Genomic DNA, 25,766 nt, shown 5'->3' with positions numbered 1-25,766 from the left:
ACTTCCTCCAATGACTTACCTACTACCAACATTAAACTTACTGGCCTATAATTTCCCGGATTACTTTTCGATCCTTTTTTAAACAACGGAACAACATGAGCCACTCTCCAATCCTCCGGCACCTCACCTGTAGACAGCGACATTTTAAATATTTCTGCCAGAGCCCCTGCAATTTCAACACTAGTCTCCTTCAAGGTCCGAGGGAACACTCTGTCAGGTCCCGGGGATTTATCCACTTTAATTTTCCTCAAGACAGCAAGGACCTCCTCCTTTTCGATCTGTACAGTTTCCATGATCTCACTACTTGTTTCCCTTAATTCCATAGACTTCATGCCGGTTTCCTTAGTAAATACAGATGCAAAAATCCTATTTAAGATCTCCCCCATTTCCTTTGGTTCCGCACATAGCCGACCACTCTGATCTTCAAGAGGACCAATTTTATCCCTTACAATCCTTTTGCTCTTAGTATACCTGTAAAAGCTCTTTGGATTATCCTTCACTTTGACTGCCAAGGCAACCTCATGTCTTCTTTTAGCCCTCCTGATTTCTTTCTTAAGTATTTTCTTGCACTTCTTATACTCCTCAAGCACCTTATTTACTCCCTGCTTCCTATACATGTCATACAACTCCCTCTTCTTCTTTATCAGAGTTGCAATATCCCTTGAGAACCAAGGTTCCTCCGTCTCTGCCGCGTCTGCTCTCAGGATGAGGCTTTTCATTCCAGGACGAGGGAGATGTCCTCCTTTTTTAAAGAAAGGGGCTTCCCTTCCTCCACTATCAACTCTGCTCTCAAACGCATCTCCCCCATTTCACGTACATCTGCTCTCACTCCATCCTCCCACCACCCCACTAGGAACAGGGTTCCCCTGGTCCTCACCTACCACTCCACCAGCCTCCGGGTCCAACATATTATTCTCCGTAACTTCCGCCACCTCCAACGGGATCCCACCACTAAGCACATCTTTCCCTCCCTCCACCCTCTGCTTTCCGCAGGGATCGTTCCCTAAGTGACTCCCTTGTCCATTCATCCCCCCCATCCCTCCCCACTGATCTCCCTCCTGGCACTTATCCTTGTAAGCGGAACAAGTGCTACACATGCCCTTACACTTCCTCCCTTACCACCTTTCAGGACCCCAGACAGTCCTTTCAGGTGAGGCGACACTTCACCTGTGAGTCGGTTGGGGTGATACACTACGTCCGGTGCTCCCGATGTGGCCTTCTATATATTGGCGAGACCCGACGCAGACTGGGAGACTGCTTTGCTGAACACCTACGCTCTGTCCGCCAGAGAAAGCAGGATCTCCCAGTGGCCACACATTTTAATTCCACATCCCATTCCCATTCTGACATGTCTATCCACGGCCTCCTCTACTGTAAAGATGAAGCCACACTCAGGTTGGAGGAACAACACCTTATATTCCGTCTGGGTAGCCTCCAACCTGATGGCATGAACATTGACTTCTCTAACTTCCGCTAATGCCCCACCTGCCCCTCATACCCCATCCGTTATTTATTTTTATACACAAATTCTTTCTCTCACTCTCCTTTTTCTCCCTCTGTCCCTCTGACTATACCCCTTGTCCATCCTCTGGGTCCCCCCCCCCTTGTCTTTCTCCCCGGACCTCCTGTCCCATGATCCTCTCATATCCCCTTTGCCAATCACCTGTCCAGCTCTTGACTCCATCCCTCCCCCTCCTGTCTTCTCCTATCATTTTGGATCTCCTCCTCCCCCTCCCACTTTCAAATCTCTTACTAACTCTTCCTTCAGTTAGTCCTGACGAAGGGTCTCAGCCTGAAACGTCGACTGTACCTCTTCCTAGAGATGCTGCCTGGCCTGCTGTGTTCACCAGCAACTTTGATGTGTGTTCCTTATTCCTATTCACTTTGCCTTTAATCTTGACAGGAGCATACAAATTCTGCACTCTCAGAATTTTTCCTTTGAAGGCTTCCCACCTACCGATCACATCCTTGCCAGAGAACAACCTATCCCAATCCATGATTTTTAGATCCTTTCTCATTTCTTCAAATTTGGCCTTCTTCCATTTAAGAACCTCAACCCTAGGACCAGATCTATCCTTGTCCATGATCAAGCTGAAACTAATGGTGTTATGATCACTGGAACCAAAGTCCTCCCCTACACAGACTTCTGTCTCTTGTCCTAACTCGTTTCCTAACAGGAGATCCAATATTGCATCCCCTCTAGTTGGTCCCTCTATATATTAATTTAGAAAACTTTCCTGAACACATTTTACAAACTCTAAACCATCTAGACCCCTAACAGTATGGGAGTCCCAATCAATGTATGGAAAATTAAAATCCCCTACCACCACAACTTTATGCTACCGGCAGTTGCCTGCTATCTCTCTGCAGATTTGCTCTTCCAATTCTCGTTGACTATTGGGTGGTCTGTAATACAATCCCACTAATGTGGCCATACCTTTCCTGTTTCTCAGCTCCACCCATAAGGACTCAGTAGACAAGTCTCTAATCTGTCCTGCCTGAGCACTGCTGTAATATTTTCCCTAACAAGCAATGCTACTCCCTCACCTTTCATTCCTCTGCCTCGATCACATCTGAAACATCGGAACCCTGGAATATTAAGCTGCCAATCCTGCCCCTCCTGTAGCCAAGTTTCACTAATTGCTATAATGTCATAATTCCACGTGTCAATCCACGCCCTCAACTCATCCGCCTTCCCCGCAATACTCCTAGCATTGAAATATATACACCTCAGAAGATTCTTACCACCACTCACAACCTTTCTATTAGCGGACTTGCTTGAACTTTTAATGTCATTTATTTTCACCCCAGCCACACTGTCAGCTCTGGCACTCTGGTTCCCATCCCCCTGCAAATCTAGTTTAAAGCCTCCCCAGTAGCACTAACAAACCTCCCTGAAAGGATATTGGTCCCCCTGTAGTTTAAGTGTAACCCGTCTCTCTTGTACAGTGAGACAATCGGGGCCAGGGAAAAGAGTAATTGAAAAGATCAGAATTGTTAGAAGTTCACTGATGTAGGGAGGAATGGACTAGACTGGGGCGGGGGGGAATAAAACAGAATCGAGGTATGCAGGCACAAGTTCAGTGAGGCAGGAACAGGCAGAAACAATGGGCCTACCTGGACAATCAGGTTTATGGATCTTGGGTAGGAGGTAGAAACAGGAGGAGGGGAGTAAGGGAACTATGAGGTTGGTGGCAGAGGATGGGAGATCCCCAGAGTTGATAAGGTCCGTGATGATGCAGGAGACAAGGGTCTGGTGTTCCTTAGTGGGGTCCTGTTCATTGGGTAAGTAAGAGGAGGTGCCACCCACTGGTTCAAGTTGGCAGGAGTTTGACAGTAACTCAAATGACCATGCATTACACCAGCAGTGCGCAGAAGAGCATCTCTGAATGTACCACATGATGAACCTTGAAGTGGATGGGCTACAGAAGCAGAAGACCATGAGCATACACTCAGTGGCCTCTTCACTAGGTACAGGAGGTACTTAATAAAGTGGCCACTGAGTGTAGGTATATACTATGAAGCTGTTTCCAAAGAGGCTGCCATTCAATACTTTCAATGAATACCTCCTTTGTCCAAATGGTAATCAGGCTATTCGGAATATGCTCACTTGAAGTGCCTCATTGTGCCTTAGGGATAATTAAATGCCCCCGGTCTAAATAACGAGGGCCAGGCCCTGTGAAGTGATGAATAATTGAATGTACAGGTGGTACAGCTCCCTATTTAAGAATTCAATTCAATTCAAGATTGCTTAATGCCATTTCCAGCACGCAATTAATAAAATAATTGTTACTCTGGATGTGACGCAACACAAAAATCCACAATAAGATAAAGAACACAATGAGAATAAAAACACACAATAAATATAAATAGAATTATGTGAGATAGGTTGTTACACATAGATTGATGCTTCCTAAAGGTTGCAGTTTAAAAGTTTAGTTGTGTTGTAGACAGACATGTTTTTCCAATAAACACAAGCTTCAAGAAATGTTTTATTTCAGAACGTGGTTTTGTTAGACCATAAGACATAGGAGCAAAATTAGGCCATTAGACCCATGAAGTCTGCTCTGCCATTCAATCATGGTGATCCTTTTTTCTCCTCCTCAGCCTCACTCTCCAGCCTTCTCCCTGTAACCTTTGATGCCATGTCCAATCACGAACCTATCAAGCTCTGCCTTAAATACACCCAAAGACGTGGGCCCCACAGCTGCCTGTGGTAACAAATTCACCACCCCCTGGCTAAAGAAATGCTTCCACATCTCTGTTTTCAATGTGCACCCCTCTATCCTGAGGTTTGTGTTCTCTTGTCCTAGACTCTCCCATTATGGGAAACATCCTTTGAACATCTATTTTGTCTCGGCTTTCCAATATTTGAAAGGTTTCAATGAGATCCACCCTCAACCTTCTAAATTCCAGCAAGTACAGACCCAGGGCTATCAAACGTTCTTCGTGTGATAACCCTTTAATTCCTGGAATCGTCCTTGTGAACCTCCTCTGAACCCTCTCCAATGCCAGCACATCTTTTCTTAGATGAGGATCTCAAAGCTGTTCACAATACTCAAGGTGAGGCCTCATCAGTGCCTTATAAAGCCTCAGCATCACATCCCTGCTCTTGTATTCTAGACCTCTCGAAATAAATGCTAACATTACATTTGCCTTCCTCACCACTGACTCACCGTGCAAATTAACCTTTAGGGTATTGGGACAAGGACTCTCAAGTCACTTTGCATCTCAGATCTTTGGATTTTCTCCCTGTTTAGAAAATAGTCTGTGCACATTTATTTCTAAAACTAAAGTGTATGACCATGTATTTTCCAACATTGTATTTCATTCACCACTTTCTTGCCCATTCTCCTAATCTAAGTTCTTCTGCAGCCTACCTGTTTCCTCAACACCACCTGCCCCTCCACCAATCTTCGTATCATCTGTAAACTTGGTAACAAAGCCATCTATTCCATCATCTAAATCATTGATATACAGCATTAAAGAAGCAGTCCCAACACTGACCTCTGTGAAACGCCACTAGTCACTATCAGCCAACCAGAAAAGGGTCCTTTTCTTCCCACTGCCTCCTGCCATTCAGCCAATGCCCTATTCTAACCATGCCAGTAACTTTCCTGGAATACCATGGGCTCTTAATTTGGTAAGCACCTGTGTTCACCTTGTCAACGGTCTTCTAAAAGTTCAAATATACATCTTCCGCTGCATCCCCTTTATCTGTCTTACTATCTCTTCAAAGCATTTCAACAGGTACGTCAGGCAAGACTTTCCCTTAAGGAAACCATGTTGACTTTGTCCTACCTTGTCCTGTGTCACCAAATACTCCATAACCTCATCCTTAACAATTGACTCCAACATCTTCCCAAGCACTGAGGTCAAGCTAACTGGTCTATAATTTCCATTCTGCTGCCTTCCTCCATTCTTAAAGAGAGGAGTGACATTTGCAACTTTCCAGTCCAATGGCACCATGCCACAGTCCAATTATTTTTGAAAGATCATTACTAATGCTTCCACAATCTCTACCACTACCTCTTTGAGAATCCTAGGGTACAGTCCATCTGGCCTGAATGACTTATGTACCGTTAGATCTTTCAGCTTTTTGATCACCTTCTCCCTTGTAATAGTAACTGCACTCACTTCTCTTCCCTCATACCTTTCAACATCTGGCACACTGCTAGTGTCTTCCACAGTGAAGACTGATGCGAAATACTCATTTAGTTCATCTGCCATCTCCTTGTCCCCATTATATTTCTCCTGCCTCATGTTTTAGCAGCTCTATACCCACTCTCATCTCTTTATTTTTTACATACTTGAAAAAGCTTTTACTATCCACTTTGATACTGTTTGCTAGCTTGCTTTCATATTTCATCTTTTCCCTCCTAATGATTCTTTTAGTTGCTCTCTGTAGGGTTTTAAAAGCTTCCCAATTCTCTGTCTTCTCACTACTTTTTGCTTTGTTGTATGCCCTTTCTTTTGCTGTTACATTAGCTTTGACTTCCCTTGTCAGCCACGATTGTACTATTTTGCCATTTGAGTCTTTCTTTGTTTTTAGAATATATCTATTCTGCACCTTCCTCACTTTTTTCAGACACTCACACCTTTTGCCACTCTGCTGTGATCCCTGCCAGTACCTCCTTCCAATTTACTTTGGCCAACTCCTATCTCTTTTTTCCGTTAGTCCTGACAAAGGGTCTCGACCCTAAACGTCAACTGTACTTCTTCCTATAGATGTTGCCTGGCCTGCTGCGTTCCACCAGCATTTTGGGTGTGTTGCTTAAGTTAAAGATGACACATTTCTTTAATATTTTAAGCAAGATTACTTTTTTGTTTCCATCTTTTACGATTTCCAAATAACAAAAAAGGAAAAGGGCCCGAAGCAAAAGTTTTGGCACCCTGCATGGTCAGTACTTAGTAACACCCCCTTTGGCAAGTATCACAGAATGTAAACGCTTTCTAGAGCCAGCTAAGAGTCTTTCGGTTCTTGTTGGGGGGATTTTCGCCCATTCTCCCTTGCAAAAGGCTTCTGGTTCTGTGAGATTCTTGGGCTGTCTTGCATGCACTGCTCTTTTGAGGTCTATCCTCAGATTTTCGATGATGTTTAGGCCAGGGGACTGTGAGGGCCATGGCAAAACCTTCAGCTTGCGCCTCTTGAGGTAGTCCATTGTGGATTTTGGGGTGTGTTTAGGATCATTATCCTGTTGTAGAGGCCATCCTCTTTTCATCTTCAGCTTTTTTACAGACAGTGTGATGTTTCCTTCCAGAATTTGCTGGTATTTAATTGAATTCATTCTTCCCTCTACCGGTGAAATGTTCCCCGTGCCGCTGGCATGGCTCAAAGCATGATCGATCCACCCCCGAGCTTAACAGTTGGAGAGGTGTTCTTTTCATGAAATCCTGCACCATTTTTTTCTCCAAACCTACCTTTGCTCATTGCGGCCAAAAAGTTCTATTTTAACTTCACCAGTCCACAGGACTTGTTTCCAAAATGCATCAGGCCTGTTTAGGTGTTCCTTTGCAAACTTCTGACGCTGAATTTTGTGGTGAGGACGCAGGAAAGGTTTTCTTCTGATGACTCTTCCATGAAGGTCATATTTGTGCAGGTGTCATTGTACAGTAGAACAGTGCACCACCACTCCAGAGTCTGCTAAATCTTCCTGAAGGTCTTTTGCAGTCAAACAGGGGTTTTGATTTGCCTTTCTAGCAATCCTACGAGCAGTTCTCTCAGAAAGTTTTCTTGGTCTTCCAGACCTCAGCTTGACCTCCACCGTTCCTGTTAACTGCCATTTCTTAATTACATTATGAACTGAGGAAACAGCTACCTGAAAACGCTTTGCTGTCTTCTTATAGCCTTCTCCTGCTTTGTGGGCATCATTTATTTTAATTTTGAGTGCTAGGCAGCTGCTTAGAGGAGCCCATGGCTGCTGATTGTTGGGACAAGGTTTGAAGAGTTAGGGTATTTATAAAGCTTTGAAATTTGCATCACCTGGCCTTTGTGACCAAGCCATAGCCCGAACATGCCTTTGTTTTTTTCACTCTAAAATTGTACAAAACAAAAATAATACACTAATCTTGCTCAAAATGTTGAAAAGAATGTTTCATCTTTAACTTTATGACTTTTGGAGATCAGTTCATCTTCTACTCACTTAACTATTCACAGTAACAGAAATTTTGACCAGGGGTGCCCAAACTTTTGCATACCACTGTATATTACACAATGGATTCCAGTTAATTGGGACACATTGGGACCAGTACGTTTTGGACTAATTAAGTGGCTGGCTCAATTAGCCAGAGTTTCATGGAAATATTAAAAAATGTATAAAAAAGACAAACTGAGTAGCAAATTAAATTAATTTGTTTATATTAATTACATAACAAATTAAAACACTGCCAATATTACTGCAGTGCTAGAAAACACTGTATTAGTTCCTAACACTTATGGGCAGAGGAATTCATCTGCATCATGCTCTTTTGACTGTAACTGGGAAAAAAAAAATCAGTGCATACACCTAGTGCAGATAATGGACTGCCTTCATACTGTAGCCCCCTGGTAAGCCTCAGGCTTGCTCGGCTTGCTTCCACCTAGGGGGAGCAGCCTTCGGCCCCTCCAAACTCAGTACTCGATGCTGTGTGATTTACCCCACCACGCCAGATAACAGACAGTATACCATATGGGATTTACAGAATACAATTTATAGATCTTACTGGAACTATGTAATTAATAGAGATACAATATAAAAGGAAAGTAAAAGGCGCCAAACTTATCAGAGTTCAACCACTTCATGCACAACCATTGGAGCTCGATGAATGGGGTCTTCTTTCCACCATGCGATCTCCTCCGATCCCCTCGACCCGCCACCTGACACCAACCACGGTGGTCATCCAGAGCGCGTCCAGCATGTCCTTCCTCTTCGGTTCTCCTCCCGAAATCCCTGGGCCTCGGACTCCCGCTCGGGGTCCGTTCCGTCGCCCAGCTTACAGCATCGCGTCTCCTCTCTCTGTCCCCATCGCGCCTTCTGCTCCAAAGCCCACGAAAACAATAGCTTACTGACACACAAGAAAGAATAACATCTATCCCAATTGGTTAGCAAATGAATACAACTCTCATTATCAGTAATATAACCTAAACAAGAGAGAGAACCACTGTCTCAGCAGTTAACATCACAGAGAAGCCACTTTATTTTTAACATAACAAAGAAGCCATTTTATTAGCCTTAGCAATAACATAAAAGAAGAAACCCCTAACAATACAAAGCTGTCAATGATTGCATTCTCCAAATCTTCATTTTCATTGTAACATTCAAGATGATTGTTGATACCTCCAAATTCTTCAAAATCCCTAACTTGTTGATATAGTGAAATCATTTGATTTTCACTCCTGGCTGTTTCTGGCATCTCCAAGCTTGAAACTGCAGTGAGTAAAACAGTCCTGAATTGTCTTACTGTTTATTTCTCAGCAACTATCTGTAACAAAACTCACTGCTTTTTGAACACAAGCACATACAACTGAATTCATTTAACCACGGAAGTGCATGTGACTGACACTAATTAGAAGCTGTTTGGCAACAGTCTGCTGCCCCAATTAGGTGGCATAGTGACCCAAATAAATTAATGGAATCCCAGCTATTATCTTGATTAGTTTTTCTTTAAGAATTTTCCCAGTTAAACAGCTGCCCTGATTAACCTTTTGCCCAATTAACTGGAATCTACTGTACTTCCTTTACTATTTGGTATATCCTGATGTATTTGATCCAAGGTTCTTTGGAAGTCAAGTGTGTGGCATAAAACCTGTTGCTTACGATCATTTTTTAAGAATTGTAAAAAAAAATTAGGGGTAAGAAAGAAAGGAAAGAAAGAGTGAAAGACACAGAGCCTAATGGCAAGAAGGGGAAGACAGGGACAAATAGACAAAGAGCAAAGAGACTGAGACAGTGAGGTCTGATCCTCTTATACCAACTTACTGATAAGACATTCCATTCAAAATCCATTGCTTGAATCACACGTTAGCTCCTATTCAAGTAATGTGGTACCGGCAACTGCAACCACTAAGAAATGCACTGAACTATTGCAAGTATATAAGTGATTATATAAAAATACAAACAAGCACAAGAAAGTCAAACTACAACAAAAATAACAATTATCCATACAAGAGATTCTTCAGATGCTGGAAATCCAGAACAACACATGCAAAATGCTGGAGAAATTTAGTAGGCCAGGCAGCATTGATGGAAATGAAGCAACAGTCAACATTTCAAGCCAAGACCCTTAATCAGGAATGGGAAGGAATTGCAGTGAGCAAGCAGGGCAGTGCCACAAGGAGATAGGTGAAGCTAGGTTTGAAGAACATAACATAACATAAGAAATAGGAACAGGAGTAGGCCATCCGGCCCATCGAGCCTGCCCCGCCATTCAATAAGATCATGGCTGATCTGTCTGTAAACTCAGCTCCATCTACCTGCCTTTTCCCCATAACCCTTAATTCCCTTATTATGTAAAAACCTATCTAACTGTTTCCCTGGGCAGAGAATTCCACAGATTTACTACTGTCTGAGAAAAACAGTTTCTCCTCATCTCTGTCCTAAATCTTCTCCCCCAAATCTTGAGGCAATGTCCCCTAGTTCTAGTCTCATCTACCAATGGAAACAACTTCTTTCTTCTATCTTATCTATCCCTTTCAAAATTTTGTATGTTTATATAAGATCCCATCTCATTCTTCTGAGCTCCAGAGTGTATAGTCCCAGGCAACTCAATCTCTCCTAGTAAGTTAACCCCTTCATCCCTGGAATCAACCTGGTGGACCTCCTCTGCACGGCCTCCAAAGCCAGTATATCCTTCCTCAAGTATGGAGACCAGAAGTGCACACTGTATTCCAGGTGCGGCCGCACCAGTACCCTGTATAGTTGCAGCATGACCTCCCTGCTCTTGAATTCAATCCCTCTAGCAATGAAGGCCAACATTCCGTTTGCCTTCTTAATAACGTGTTGTACCTGCAAGCCAACCTTTTGCGATTCATGCACAAGCACTCCCAAGTCCCTCTGCACAACAGCATGCTGCAATCTTTCACCATTTAAATAATAATCTGCTCTTCTATTATTCCTTCCAAAGTGGATGATCTCGCATTTATCAATGTTGTATTCCATCTGCCAGACCTTGGCCCACTCACCTAACCTATCTATATCCCTCTGCAGACTCTCCACATCCTCTGTACAATTTGCTTTTCCACTCATTTTAGTGTCATCAGCAAATTTTGCTACGCTACACTCAGTCCCCTCTTCCAAATCATCAATGTAAATGGTAAACAGCTGTGGGCCCAGCACCGACCCCTGCGGCACCCCACTCACACAGACTGCCAACCGGAGAAACACCCATTTATACCAACTCTCTGCCTTCTATTGGTTAACCAATCCACTATCCATGCCAATACACTTCCTCCGACTCCATGCATCTGTAACTTATTTATTAGTCTCTTGTGCGGCACCTTATCGAACGCCTTCTGGAAATCCAAGTATACGACATCCACCTGTTCCCCTCTATCCACTGCACTCATTATGTCCTCAAACAGGACCTGCCCTTTCAGAATCCATGCTGCGTCTGTCTAATGGAACCACTCCTTTCTAAATGTTTTGCTATTTCTTTCTTCATGACAACTTCAAGCATTTTCCCGACTACAGATGTTAAACTAACTGGCCTACAGTTACCCGTCTTTTGCCTACATCCTTTTAAAAAAAGTGGCGTGATATTTGCTGTCTTCCAGTCCGCCGGGACCTGCACAGAGTCAAGAGAGTTTTGATAAATGATCACCAACACATCTACTATAACCTCCGCCAATTCCTTCAGCACCCAGGGATGTATCCTATCAGGTCCAGGGGACTTATCTACCTTCAGGTGGGGGGCAAGTAATGTGTTGGAGAAGAAGGAATCTTGATAGGAGAGGAGAATGGACCATGGGAGAAAAGGAAGGAGGAGGGGTGCCCAGGGAGGTTATAGGCAGGTGAGGAGAAGAGATAGGAGGCTAGAGTAGGGAATAGAAAAAAGAAGAAAGGGGGAGGGGAAAATTATCAGAAGGAGAAATCGATGTTCATGCTATCAGGTTGGAGTTTACCTAGATGGAATATGAGATGTTGCTCCTCTACCCTGAGAGTGGCCTAATTGTGTTCAGACTGACATGTCAGAACAGGAATAGGAATAGGAATTAAAATAATTGGCCACTGGAAAATTCCACTTTTGGCAAATGGAGCGTCGGTGCTGAACAAAGTGGTCCATTAACAATTATACAGTCCAATCCAATAACCCTTAATCGCTGTAGTATTTACAACATGTTTTTGTGAGGAGTTAAACAACTCAAGACATTTCAGAAATGTGTTCAAAAAATAAAATTTGATGAGATATTAAGGTACTTAAAGAGGTATTATGTCAGAGTTTGGATTCAGAATAGGGCTTGACCAGATGAAGGTCTATATAGTGTGGGAAATCAGGGATACATGAGAACCCACAATCAGAGGAACCTTGACCAGTAATTAGATTAAGTAGGTAAAGGGCCGAAAAACGGCTTGATAGAAAGAAGTAAATCCACAGAGGTGAATGGGACTTGGCACGAGCTGAGGTACATGTCACTGAAATTCATGGTGTGTGATGAGGGGCGCAGTCAAGAGAGCACTAAATTAATCATTTTATTGTCAGTATAATTGTTAAACTTCTTCACTCAGAGGGTGGTGAGAGTGTGGCTTGAGCTGCCAGTGGAAGTGGTGGGTGCAGGTTTGATTTCAGTATTTAAAAGAAATTTGGATAGGTATATGGATAACATGGTCCAGGTGCAGATCATTGGGACTATGCCTATTATTAATCATCGTGGCTATCCCCCGAGGTCAAGAATGATGGTCTTCGTTCTGAAGAAGTGGCCTACAGAGCGAAGACACCTGTGCGTGTATTTGTTTAACATGTACTTGATTTGCACTCCAAGAAGCACACGATACTTCACAAATCAACCGATTCCAATGGCATGGAAACCACGACAATTGGAGCTGATGGATTTGCTGCAGCCTTCATCCGCCTTCACAGCCATTGAGTTCAATAGACAATAGGTGCAGGAGTAGGCCATTCGGCCCTTCAAACCAGCACCGCCATTCACTGTGATCATGGCTGGTCATCCACAATCAGTATCCAGTTCCTGCCTTATCCCCATAACCTTTGATTCCGCTATCTTTAAGAGCTCTAACCATCCCTTTCTTGAAAGCATCCAGAGACTTGGCCTCCACTGCCTTCTGGGGCAGAGCATTCCACATATCCACCACCCTCTGGGTGAAAAAGTTTTTCCTCAACTCCGTTCTAAATGGCCTACCCCTTATTCTTAAACTGTTGCCTCTGGTTCTGGACTCACCCATCAGCGGGAACATGCTTCCTGCCTCCAGCGTGTCCAATCCCTTAATAATCTTATATGTTTCAATCAGGTCCCCTTTCATCCTTCTAAATTCCAGTGTATACAAGCCCAGTCGCTCTAATCTTCCAACATATGACAGTCCCGCCATCCCAAGAATTAACCTTGTGAACCTACGCTGCACTCCCTCAATAGCAAGAATATCCTTTCTCAAATTTGAAACCAAAACTGCACACAGTACTCCAAGTGTGGTCTCACCAGGGCCCTGTACAGCTGCAGAAGGACCTCTTTGCTCCTATACTCAGTTACCCTTGTTATGAAGGCCAGCATGCCATTAGCTTTCTTCACTGTCTGCTGTACCTGCACGCTTGCTTTCAGTGACTGATGTACAAGAACACCTAGATCTCGTTGTACTTCCCCTTTTCCTAACTCAACTCTATTTAGATAATCTGCCTTCCTGTTCTTACCACCAAAGTGGATAATCTCACATTTATCCATATTAAACTGCATCTGCCATGCACCTGCCCACTCACCCAGCCTGTCTAAGTCACCCTGCATTCTCATAACATCCTCCTCACATTTCACACTGCCACCCAGCTTTGTGTCATCGGCAAATTTGCTAATGTTACTTTTAATCCCTTCATCTAAATCATTAATGTATGTTGTAAACAGCTGCGGTCCCCGCACTGAACCCTGCGGTGCCCCACTGGTCACCGCCTGCCATTCCGAAAGGGACCTGTTAATCGCTACTCTTTGTTTCCTGTCAGCCTGCCAATTTTCAATCCATGTCAGTACTCTGCCCCCAATACCATGTGCCCTAATTTTGCCCACTAATCTCCTATGTGGGACTTCGTCCGCCTGTACCACTGTTGAGGTCTTGGTTGGATTGTTCTTTGTCAGGGACCTCACCCTCGACCTTACCGCCATGGGTGACCCTACCAGGAGCATAGCGCCAGACGGCATTGCTCTCAGGATCACAGGACCACACAAGCTTCTCCACCACGACAAGGTGACAATCCACGGAGAAGGGCTATTAATAGATTTGAAACAGAATATATGGACTAAAAGGCCTGTCTGTTTGCTGTAGTGTTCTATGACAATGACTTGAATTTGATAGAATTCTTGGTGCAATGATCGATATTTTAAAAGTCATCCCATCTCCGCTGTTATTAAGCATTGCATCTAGTTTTACATCACTGTCTGCTGCCAGTAGCTATGACTCGAGTTCTCTCAATTCTTTTTCTGTCTTTTATATCACAAAATACATGACAGTTAATTTTCCCATTGGGATATCCTCTACCTCTGTTTTACTTGCCCTGCTATGACTGCTGTCATCTCAATCATTGTCAATCTAACAGCTCTAAGTACGTTTCTATTATGTCGTACCTCAATCCCAAACAAGGCTTTTGGAATATTACTTCAAAACTAATAACAGAAAAGATGTATAATACTTGACACCATTACATCTTCTAAAAAGCCTTATTACTACTCAGTTTTCAATTGATAGTATTTGATCAGGTCTATTTTTCCTTTGGTGTTTGAATGCCATCACAAATTGCGTGTCTAATTTCATCTGTCTTGAGTTGTGCCAGATTCTTCTTCCTACATGAGCTATCTGCTTTCTATGCTCTCCTGCACTGGCATGTCTTCTTAACGTTGCAGAGCAGATTTTCTTCTGAAGACAGGAAGCATGACCTGCTGACTCAGATATTTTGGATACCTAATGAATCAGAATCATAATCAGGTTTAAAATCACTGGCATATGTCGTGAGTTATCTTTGCAACAGCAGTACAATGCAATACATAGTAATAGAAAAATAATCAGCCATGTGCACATAAACACAGGAGATTCAGCAGTTGCTGGAAATCCAGAGCAACACACTCAAAATGCTGGAGGAACTCAGCAGGTCGGACAGCATCTGTGGAGGGAAATAAACAGTTGATGTTTCAGGCTGAGAACCTGATGAAGTAAACGACACATTGAATGAAGCAAGCAAAGATTGTATACTTCAATGTATATGTGATGAATGAATCTGAAATCTGATTTTAAATAAACAAAAATTAGATGGCCAATATTCCCTCATATCACTTGGTAAAGTGACAAACTTAACATATCCTTTCACCGACAAACTATAAATGCAAACATCGGCAGTAATATCAACTGAACTATAATGAATCAAGGTTTTTAGTCTGCTGACAGTTTTGGAGCTTAGATTATGAATAAAGATGAAAGCAGTCTAAAAATTTAATGTAGATTTTTATTCGGACTAGATTTGTTCCTCTTTAGTGGGAATCACTATATATATGTATGGAGGGTCCAATAAACAACCCAGGCCAGATGGATTGAAAAGGAAGATGCTGGGACCAGAGGCAAGGGTCAGGCCAGTTCTGCTTGCTGCTCCATGTCATGTACCCTGTTATGCGCCGCATTGAAGCTGTTGTCTGCTCCAGGCTTCGTGCCTGGGGACTCCATGGTGCTTATGCCCCTCTGTGATGAACTCAGGTTGAAACTGTTGCCTGCTCCGGCTACTCTGGGCTTCGCGTCTGAGGACTCACTTCTGCTCAAAATGCTACTTGCTTTCTTTTATTGATTGCACAATTTTATGGGTTCTTTTGGGTTTCTTTGTTTTGCGGCTGTCTGTAAGGAGACAAATCTCAAGGCTGCATAATATATAAATACTTTGATAATAAATGTGCTTTGAACAAGTGGCTATAGAGGCCAATCTGGGATCATCATAGCTAGGTGCAGTGTGGGCAAGAGTAAATGGAGTCTGTGTTTGTGGTGTGGTCCTTTGGTTGTTCAATCTCTCCTTTTGCAGCTGCCGCTTGTTCCTTGCCTAACTGCTGAGGTTGTTCTCGTAGCTCAACTCCCTCTTGAGCTGATTTACCTCAGGTGTATCTATTGAGTGGAAAGTTTTTCCAGTTTTTAGATGTGATGTTCAATTTCTTCAGGTTGATGTTGGTATTATCTTTGAAGCATTTCCTTTGCCTGCCAGGGGCTTGCTAACCTTCCCTCAACTGGGAGTAAAGTATCTGTTAGGGAAAAGTGAGTTCCATATCTGGATGACATGACCTATCCATTGGAGTAGGTGTTGCTTGATCATGGTGGAGATGATGGTCATGTTGGTGTTAGTGTGCCTATCCTTCCAACTGATCCTCAAAATTGCTTCAACTCTGGGATGTTGGTGGGCTTCCTTGCATGAACTGCTTGCTTCAGGTCCTTCCACAACATTTTCATCGGATTAAGGTCAGCATTACTCAGCAGTTATATACAGTACGGTACAGAAGTCATAGATATATATAGCTAGGGTGCCTAAGACATCTGCACAATACTGTAGTAATTTTATGTATTGCACTGTATTGCTGCCACAAAAAAACTAATTTCATGACATATATGAGTGATGATAAACCTGATTCTCATATGGTTCTCTATTACATATTGAGAATGGGAAGGGGACAGGGAGAGGGGAATCGTGGTTGGGAAAAGAAAAAGGGAGAGGGGAGGGATTAAGAATCACCAGAGAGACATTTTGTAGTGATCAGTAAGCCAATTGTTTGAAATTACATGACTTTGCCTGGTGTTTCAGGGCTGGGTGTGTCTGCACCCGCACTACCCCTTGGCCCTGGCACTCCTCTGCCATCTGTCCTATACTCCTCCCACGACTCTCCACCCTCACCATCCCCAGCATCCTTTGCTTCCGCCAGATTTAGAAACTCACTCTTTGCTCCACGTTGACAAATACAGTACTGTGCAAAAGTCTTGGGCATCCTAGATATACATGTGTGCCTAAGGCTTTTGCACAGTACTTTATGTATAAAATATTGTGTAATCTATATCAATATTATATAATATTCTGTAATCCATAGCAATATTAATAATGTACTATTTTAAGAAATTACTGCCAGCAAGGTTAAACTTTTATTGTGGGTTTGAATAGAGGATATTGCATTGCCCAGTTTGAGAGTGGTTTGAATAGGGGATATTGCATTGTCCAGTTTGAGAGTGTGCTGATTTTCTTTTCTTCCTCCTTTATCATCATTCCTACACACAGCTGGCAGCACTGAAGAACCGACTTAAGAAAGTTTCAACGACCACTGGGGATGGAGTTGCTCGTGCATTTTTGAAAAGTCAAGCAGCCCTCTTTGGTAGCTACAGGAATGCTCTGAAGATTGAACCTGTAAGTTGAACAAATTTATTGCGCTGTAAAGCTTTAGAAAAGAATTCATGTATTAAAGATTTGAGTCAGCTGTTCCCAGATAGCTCATCTTTAATGACTGTGTCAATGCTAGAATTTACTAACTATTCCTCCTTGGTCTTAGAAAAAGTTAGCGTGTTGCTTTCTTGAGCTTCTATGGGCTTTCTGATGCAGATTCCAGGATTTTCATTCAGTGATGTTATTATTGATACCAAATAGTGCAGGAGTTGGCAAGCTAAAACGTGCAGGTGGTGGCATGCGAGTGCACTTGCTGCCCTTGTCGGTTTTGATGGTCATCCTCAAAGGATTACACTATAAAACCATAAGACAAAAAAGCAGAATTAAGCCATTCAGCTCATCAATTCTGTTTCACCGTTCAATCATGACTGATTTATTATCTCTCCATTCTCCTGCCTTCTCCCTGTAACCTTGGACATCCTGACTAATTAAGAACCTATTAGTCTCCACCTTAAGTATACCCAAGGACTTGGCCTCCACATCTGTCTGCATCAATTAATTTCCACAGATTCACCACCCTCTGGCTAAAGAAATTCCTCCAGATCTCTGTTCTAAAGGGACATTCTTGTATTCTGAGGCTGTGCCCTCTGGTCCTAGACTCTCCCACTATTGAAAACACCCTCTCCATGTCCACTCTGTCTAGGCCTTCATATTAATCTACTCCATATTAATAGAAGGTTGAATAATCAGGTTGAAGTTCAAGTTCAAATTTATTGTCATTCAATTGTATACATATATATAGCTCAACAAAACAATGTTGCTCAGGGATCAAAGTGCGAAACACAATACTTATGTCACTTACAGCACATACAATAGTATTAACATTAAAAAAGGTATTCTGTAGAAGTAAAAGTTGACATAAAGTGCATATACGACATATATTTAAACATCCAACAGTGTTACTGTAATCTTGTATTATGTTTAGTAATGGGCACAAGTGCATTTAGTGGTATTTTTGTGTAAAATTTGCTAATGGTAAGATTTATTCAAGCAGTATTTTATTAACAGTTTTAAATGGAAAGTCTCTGTTGTTACTGTTACTCTGTAATAGGGAGTTATGTTTGCATTGTGTGGCCCATTCAAAATATCATTTCTGTGCTGGTATCCTTCACCTGCCTTAGCTGTCTAAAAGGATCATGGAAATATTTTATTTTTAAAGTGTTTATCAAAAGAACTTTTTGCTGTCAGCCATAGGAATGATTGTCATAAAGATTAGCTTTGTTGTAAAATGGATTGATATAGCATCTTACCTGTAGAGTGGTGATTGGATCTGTATTCAGGATTCCTTGCATTGATTTCACACAGGGAAACTAAATGCGGAAAGGACTGCGTGAGAATTCTCATGATTAATGTATCTCGCTTCTAAAAATAATGTACTGGCTTCTTTACTGCTTTATTACCTCCCTTCGTGGTTGAATTTGATATGACATGGAATGGCAGAGATGAGGTCTATGGTTTACTTATTGTTTCTCTGAGTTTTAATTTATTATTTATTCACTGAGATACCGCGCGGAAAACGCCCTACCTGCCCTTCAAGCTGCACTGCCCAGCAATTCCCCGATTTAAAGCTACCCTAATCATGGGACAACTTACAATGACCAACTATCCTATCAACCTGTATGTCTTTGGACTGTGGGTGGAAATGAGAAAAGCCACATGGTCATGGGGAGAACGTACAAATTCCTTACCAACAGCGGAAGGATTCTGGTCAACGCCAAGTTATTTCACTTCTCAACCATCTCCTCTTTCTGGTTCCCCTCCTCTTTGCCTTTCTTCCATGGTCCATTCTTCTCTCCTATCAATATTAGCCCGACAATGGTTTAACAAAGGGGGAAAAAGATCTGCGTAAGGATTTCCGATTGCTTAGCTGCATGCCACTTGAAGGTCCATATGTTTGAATGGAGCTATATGCATAAAATACAGGAGGAACCCAGCAGGTCAGGCAGCATCTACGGAGAGGAATAAACTAGTTGATGTTTTGGATGAGAACCTTGATCAGGTCTGGAAAGGAAGGGTGCAGAAGCCTGAGTAACAAGGTGGGAGGAGGGGAAGGAGTACAAGCTGGCAGCTGATCGGTGAGACCAGGTGAGGGGGTGGGCGGTAGGTTGGCCGGGCACAGAGGATGAAGTGAGAAGCTGGGTGAGGATAGGTGGAAGAAGTAAAGAGCTGAAGAAGAAATAATCTGATGAAGGGGAAGGTGGATTATGAGGGAAAAGGAAGGAGGAGGGGAATCAGAAGGGGGCTAATAGACAGGTAAGGGATGAGTGGGGAACCAGAATGGAGAATGAAAAAAAAAGAGTTGGATGCGTTGGGGGAAAAATTGCAAGACATTGGAGAAATTGATGCCTTTGCCATCAGATTGGAGGCTATCCAACTATTGATCATTGAAGATAGTGCTGACAAGACACATTGACAATGCAGGCAGTTAACAAAACTTCTAACAATTCTACGAAGTAAACTGCTTCCAGACTACGATCACAGCAAACCGCAACCTGTTCCACTGGGAGATACGATTTTGAAGTATCTATACAACCTGGAATTTTTTTGGTATCCTGAAGGATTTAACACATGTTAGATATTTGTCAGTGTTTGTGATGTGGGGTTTTTCGTGAATTTTAGTGTGTTTCTTTGTTTCGTGGCTGCCTGCAAGAAGACGAATCTCAAAGTTGTGTATGGTATACATACTTCGATTAGAAATATAGTTTGAACTTTGAACTCTCTTCGAACTTATAGAAACATTAATCATGAATAAAGTACCGTCTTTAATGGAAATATTCTGAGACAAGTTGTAGCCCAATCGTACCCCTGCTTCCGGTTTGTGTTGAATTGGCTGTTTCCAGCAAAAGGAGTTGTGGGAACATTGTTATTGACCTGTGGGGTGAGGGGTGTACATGAGCCCAAGACCATGCTTGTAGTTAATTTGGTCTATTGGTTTATTGTAAAATGAAAGAGAAGATTGGTAGCTCAGGTTGGCCGCTTGTTTCTAGGGTTGTTCGCTGAGCTGGGAGGTTAGGTCACATACGTTTCGCCACCAGTCAAGGTGACATCATCAATGCACAGCTGAATGTTGTTTCTGCTGACTGCACGTGTTTCATACCAATATAAGTGCAAGCATTTGGCACTCAGTTGTGCACAGATGATGTCACCTCGACTGGTGACAAAAAGTCTACAATTTAACCTGCAGGCTTGGCAAACAACTCCACAGACATTGGTTTATTACTGTCACTATCCCGAGGTACGGTGAATATCTTTTGTGTGCAATTCATCCCCTCAGTGCCGTGAGGTAACACAAAGGTAAATAGTAACAGAATGCAGAATAAAGCGTCACAGTTGCAGAGAAAGTGCAGTGCAGGCAGAAGGTACTGTCTACGACCATAACCAGACTGAAATAACAATTGCTTAATACATTCATACAAGGATGGATGGTATATTTTTTCAGAGATACTCTCACCTTAGATATAATGCTGGATAAGAAGTTTAATATGATGATAGAAATTTATCTAAACTATGCTAAAATGTGTGCGCTCCAATAACCTTCTAATGCACAGTAAATAGGTCAAAACTCCTTTCGGTTAACATTCTATTGCTTATTTCCAACTAATAACATTGACGGAATATTTGGTAAATTTAGCGAAAGATTATAGCATCAGCCAAGATCATAGCTTATTAAAACATACCCTCAAGCATCCAAGCCATTTGTTAATTCCTCCCTCTCCCTTCATGTTGCGGATATTGGGAGTTAATGATATTTTTTTTGTTCTATGAACAGTCTCCCCTTCAACCGATGATTGCTTCTAACTACAGTGGTAGCTAAGCAGATTTCTAAATTCAAAGTAACTTTATTATCGAAGTATACGTATGTCACCATATACAACCTTGTGATTTGTTCACTTGTAGGCATACGCAGTAAATCCAACAAACACAATAGAATCAATGAAAGACCACATCCAACAGGATGGACAAACAACCCGTGTGCAAAGGACAAGTTGTGGCACCACTCAGCCAGATTTTCAATCTCCCTCCTATATGTTGGTGTGTTACCACCTTTGATTCGGCTAACAACAGTGGTGTCGTTGGCAAACTTAAACAGTCTATGGCGTCGGAGCTGTGCTTAGCTTCACAGTCATAAGTATAAATATGAGTAAATTTGCAGTAAGGTTCTCAAAATTGTCATCCTCTGCAGATAAACCACTGATTCGTGGGATTGCTTTAGCTAACTTCGAAGATTTTGCCCTTCTCACTTTAGTTTTTGTTCTCATACTGTCAAAGTTCTCAGTGGATTTGTGTCAAATTTCAATGTATGGATACAAGAGATTTTGCAGATGTTGAAAATCCAGAGTAACACACAAAATGCTGGAGGAACTCAGCAGGTCAGACAGCATCCATGGAAATGAATAAAAAGTTGATGTTTTGAGCCAAGACCCTTCTTCAGAATGTGTAGATATATCATCACTAAGTGGGTCCTTATGTTAGTTTAAGGGCTGAAAATTTGTCATCTTCACCATATTTGATTTTCGATTTGCTTCTAAAATTTGGGAAACCTCACAGATCGGGATGTTGTATAATATTCGATCACAGTTAATTGTTGTTTAAAAATATAAGCTCTCTACATCTAGTGACTTTTAATTTTTGTAAATTTGGAAAAATTCAACACAGGCAAATATGACATCTTGGGGATTGGAGGGAAGACAGTAACCACACATAATGAATGGTATTGACGCAAAGAGATTTGGAAATGATAGTACCTGAGCATGTCTGGCCTGTGCAGAACAGGAGTTAATAGAGCACCCAGGAGAGAAAACCAGCTCAGTGGAGAACAAATTTCAAATCGTCATGCTAAAACCTATTTAGTTTTTTGCTCAGGACGCCCCAGAGTTTTCTGAAGTACTAAGGCAATGACCAAAGGCAAGAAGTTGTATGGCTCATGCAAATCACATACCTGACATCTTTGGTGGACTCATTGGTACGGAAGCTGCACTGCAGTGGCCCGGAAGCCTCTACAATGGGTAGTCAAAACTGCCCAATGCATCAATGGCACCAGCCTACCCACCATCAAAGATATATATTCAGAAAGGTGCCGGAAAATGTTTAGTGACATCATGAAGAATCCCACACACCCTGCTCATGGTTTGTTTGTCCCGATGCTATCAGGGAGGAGTCTATGCAGCATCCAAGCCAAGACCACCAGACTCAAAAAAAGTTATTTTCTCCAAGTAGTAAGGCTCCACCCACTAACCCACCCCTCCACACTGCAAACCACCACTACTTTATCATTTCCTGTCAGTCGCATTATGCCTTCTATAGACACTTCTATGCCTAGCATCATTTTATGGGCATACGATCAACCTATGTATATAAGCTATCTTATCTATTTATATTTATTGTGTTTTTTATCATTGTATTCTTTATCTTATTGTATTTTTTTGTGCTACCTCAGAACCAGAGTAACAGAGTACACCTTTACACGAGTATACTGGAACTGACATTAACCAATCTTGAGTCTTGATTCTAAGCTAGAGAAAAGTTATTTGAAAAGATCTTGTACTTTATACTCAGTGGAGGAGATGTGATCTTAGAAGGGTAAGGCCTAGAAATGTGACACTGAGCATATTCCTAAGTTGTATTGGTTGTTATTGCAAACAACTCATTTCACTGTATATTTCAATATACAGTGTCTGTGATAAATAAATCTAAATCTAAGATAACTTATAAACAGGTTAATGTTAAATGAAATTTGAAATTTTGACTACAAATAGAATAAAAATTTATATTTGTTTTGTTGATTCTTCATCGCAAGCACGAACAATGAAGTACATATTTGCTGGCTTTCCCATGTTTTACACTTTCAAGGACAGTGCGTGCTGATTGGAGAGTGGAGTAGATTTTCATTGTGCGATGTCAACAATATTTTGATTCCTACCTGACTTTCATTTTGTTGTCTTCTATGGAAATAAAAATCAACTCAGCCTCCACAGATCACCTTTATTGCCATGTTTTCACTTTTTGAACCAGCCTTCCTTGTTGCCTTACTGAAGAACCAGTACCATTTATTGATTGATTGATTGAATGATTGGAATACAGTCCTTCCAACCCTTCGAGCCACACTACCCAGCAATCCCCCAATTTAATCCTAGCTTAAACACAGGGCAACTTACAATGACCGATTAACCTGTGGGATAAAACCGAAGCACCTGGAGGAAACCCATGTGGTCATGGAGAGAACGTACAAACTCCTTATTGACAGTGCTGGGTAATTTTATGTGTCTTCAACAATAGACGATATTCTTATGGCGTTCAGCAGGATTGGTGAAGAATCTTGGCCCGAAATGACAACTGTACCTTTTTCCATAGATGCTGCCTGGCCTGCTGAGTTCCTCCAGTATTTTGTGTGTGTTGTTTGGATTTCCAGCATCTGCAGATATTCTCTTGTTTGTGATATGGAAGACAAACTTGTTTTCGCACATTCAACAAACGGTGATACAGAGTTTTGATCCAAAACATTAAGATTACCTGTTTTGCCAAAGATGCTGCCTGACCTGCTGAGTTCATCCAGCATTTTGTGTGTGTTCACTTCATATGCTTGCTTACTCTCTCTTCTGCAGCCAGCTTCTCCAGGAAAAAGATCAATAGAGGTTACATTAAAAAATTGCCTTTTAGCCGTTACAGATTGTATGAGTTCCTGTCTAGATAATTCCAAAGGAATCCCATTACTCTGGAGACTCTCTTTAAGTCTTCAAGTATTTATCCATTTACCCCAGAAAAGTGCAGTGCTGTCTCCCTTAACTGATCCCGATGGCAAAGTTTACCCTGTTGCTATTATATTAAGCATAAAGCATACATCTCTAACTTATGGTGAATATTTTGTATTGACAATTAAAGTGCTTCAAGCCAGGAAAAGTGATTTCATGTAGCATGGTAGGGTAACATTATAACAGCGCCAACTACCTCTGATTGGGGTTCCATTCACTCTTGCCCCTCCTGAATTTTAAGGAGTTTATACATTCTCGCCATGACCTCCTGCGTTTCTTCTGGGTGTTCTGGTTTCCTTCCACATTCCAAAGACCCAAACGTTAGGATTATTAAGTTGTGGCATACTATGTTGGCGCCAGCAGAGTGCCGACACTTGTGGGCTGCCCCTAGCGCAACCGTGGACTGAGTTGGTCTTTGATGCAAAGGATGCATTTCACTGTATGTTTTCATATTTCCACATCCATATGACAAATAAAGCTGAACTTTAAATCTTCCCCAGAGCTGAGAATGATTTGTTGTTCATTGACAAAAGTATTGTGAAAGATGATACACTTCTTCAAGGTACGCAAAGTTAAGTTGGAACGAGGATAAATGTAGGTAATTAACATCTTACTTGGCTAGAACACACATTTTGAGCCAGCATTCTATCTACTGGTGTGATATCCAGCCATACTCCTTTAGGAAAAGGCTATTAATCATGCAGAGCAGGAGCATAACATTGGGGAATGTACAGTATTTTGTACACCCCAATTACAGATGTAGTTCTGGGCGTTTAAATATAAATATAAGTAGAGTGAATCTATTTGTATCTATCTGATCTGATTTTAGCCAATTTATCATGTGCTATTAGTATGGATAGAACATGGTTCAATGCAAAGGTTTTTGTAGGGATTGATCTGAGTAGCATCCCCTCCTCACTGACAGTCAAGGCAGGCCTACTTCAAGGATGCATGTTTAGCCCACTGCTCTGCTCTCTCCTTGCACTCATGATTATGTACAGCTCAAATACCATCTACAAATTCACTAATGACACAACTGTTGTTGGCAGAGTGTCAGATAGTGGTGAGGAGGCATACAGGAGGAAGATAGATCAGCTGGTTGAGTGATTTCACATCAACAACCTTGCACTCAACTTCAGCAAGACCGATTATGGACTTCAGAAAGGGGAAACTAGGAGAATGCACACCAGTCCTCATCAAGCGACCAGCAGTAGAAAGGGTTAGCAGTTTCAAGTTCCTGGGCGTCAGCATCTCAGAGTATAATACGTAGAAGCAGAATTGGGCCATTGGGCCTTTTCAATCTGCTCCACCTTTCCTTAAAAGCGGAATTATTATCTTTGTCAACCTCTTTCTCCTCCCTTCTCCCTTAAACTTTTGATGCCCTGACTAATCAAGACCCTATCAACCTCCGCTTTAAGTCTATCCAATGACTTGGCCTCCACAGCTTTCTTTGGCAATGAATTCCACAGATTCTCCACCCTCTGGCTAAAGAAATTCCTTCTCATCTCTCTTCTAAAGGGACACCCTTGTATTCTGAGGCTGTACCCTCTGATGCTAAACTCTTACACTATAGGAAATATTCTTTCCGTGTCCAATGCAGTGATGACTGACTTTGTGACTGTGGTTTTACTTTTGTGAACTTCAGTTCTGAATGTTATTCGCTTACTTTTATTGTTTGCACTATTTTTTATTCCTACACATTGGATGTTTGATGGCCTTTTATTGAATATGTTCTATTGGGTTTTATTTTTTTGTGACTGCTTGTAAGGAGACAAATGTCTAGGCTGTATATATTTTGATAATAAATATACTTTGAACTTTGAACTAGGCCTTTCAATATTAAATAGGCTTCAATGAAATCCTCCAACATTCTACTAAACTCCTGTGAGTGTAGTCCCAGCGCCATCAAAAGCTCCTCATATTAATTCTTAC

The 25,766-nt window shown here is 41.9% G+C and overlaps 1 protein-coding gene across 8 annotated transcripts in view; it reads left to right on the top strand.

Annotated features, from left to right (window-relative positions):
* Window positions 1-25,766, top strand: part of LOC140186043 (DENN domain-containing protein 1A-like) — a 630,918-nt gene that overhangs the window by 412,785 nt on the left and 192,367 nt on the right. For all 8 annotated transcript variants that reach the window (XR_011882770.1, XR_011882769.1, XM_072239859.1 and 5 more), the window contains one exon: window positions 16,924-17,049. Coding sequence is in view for 6 of the 8 variants with exons in the window: in XM_072239859.1 (XP_072095960.1) it covers window positions 16,924-17,049 (126 nt within the window). In the remaining 2 variants the exon portion in view is untranslated. The remainder of the gene's footprint in view (window positions 1-16,923; window positions 17,050-25,766) is intronic.

The sequence above is a fragment of the Mobula birostris genome, chromosome 22 (assembly GCF_030028105.1).
Source record: "Mobula birostris isolate sMobBir1 chromosome 22, sMobBir1.hap1, whole genome shotgun sequence".
Lineage (NCBI taxonomy): Eukaryota > Metazoa > Chordata > Chondrichthyes > Myliobatiformes > Myliobatidae > Mobula > Mobula birostris.
Note: the sequence above shows the minus strand (reverse complement) of the source record. Positions and strands in the feature narration are given on the sequence as shown.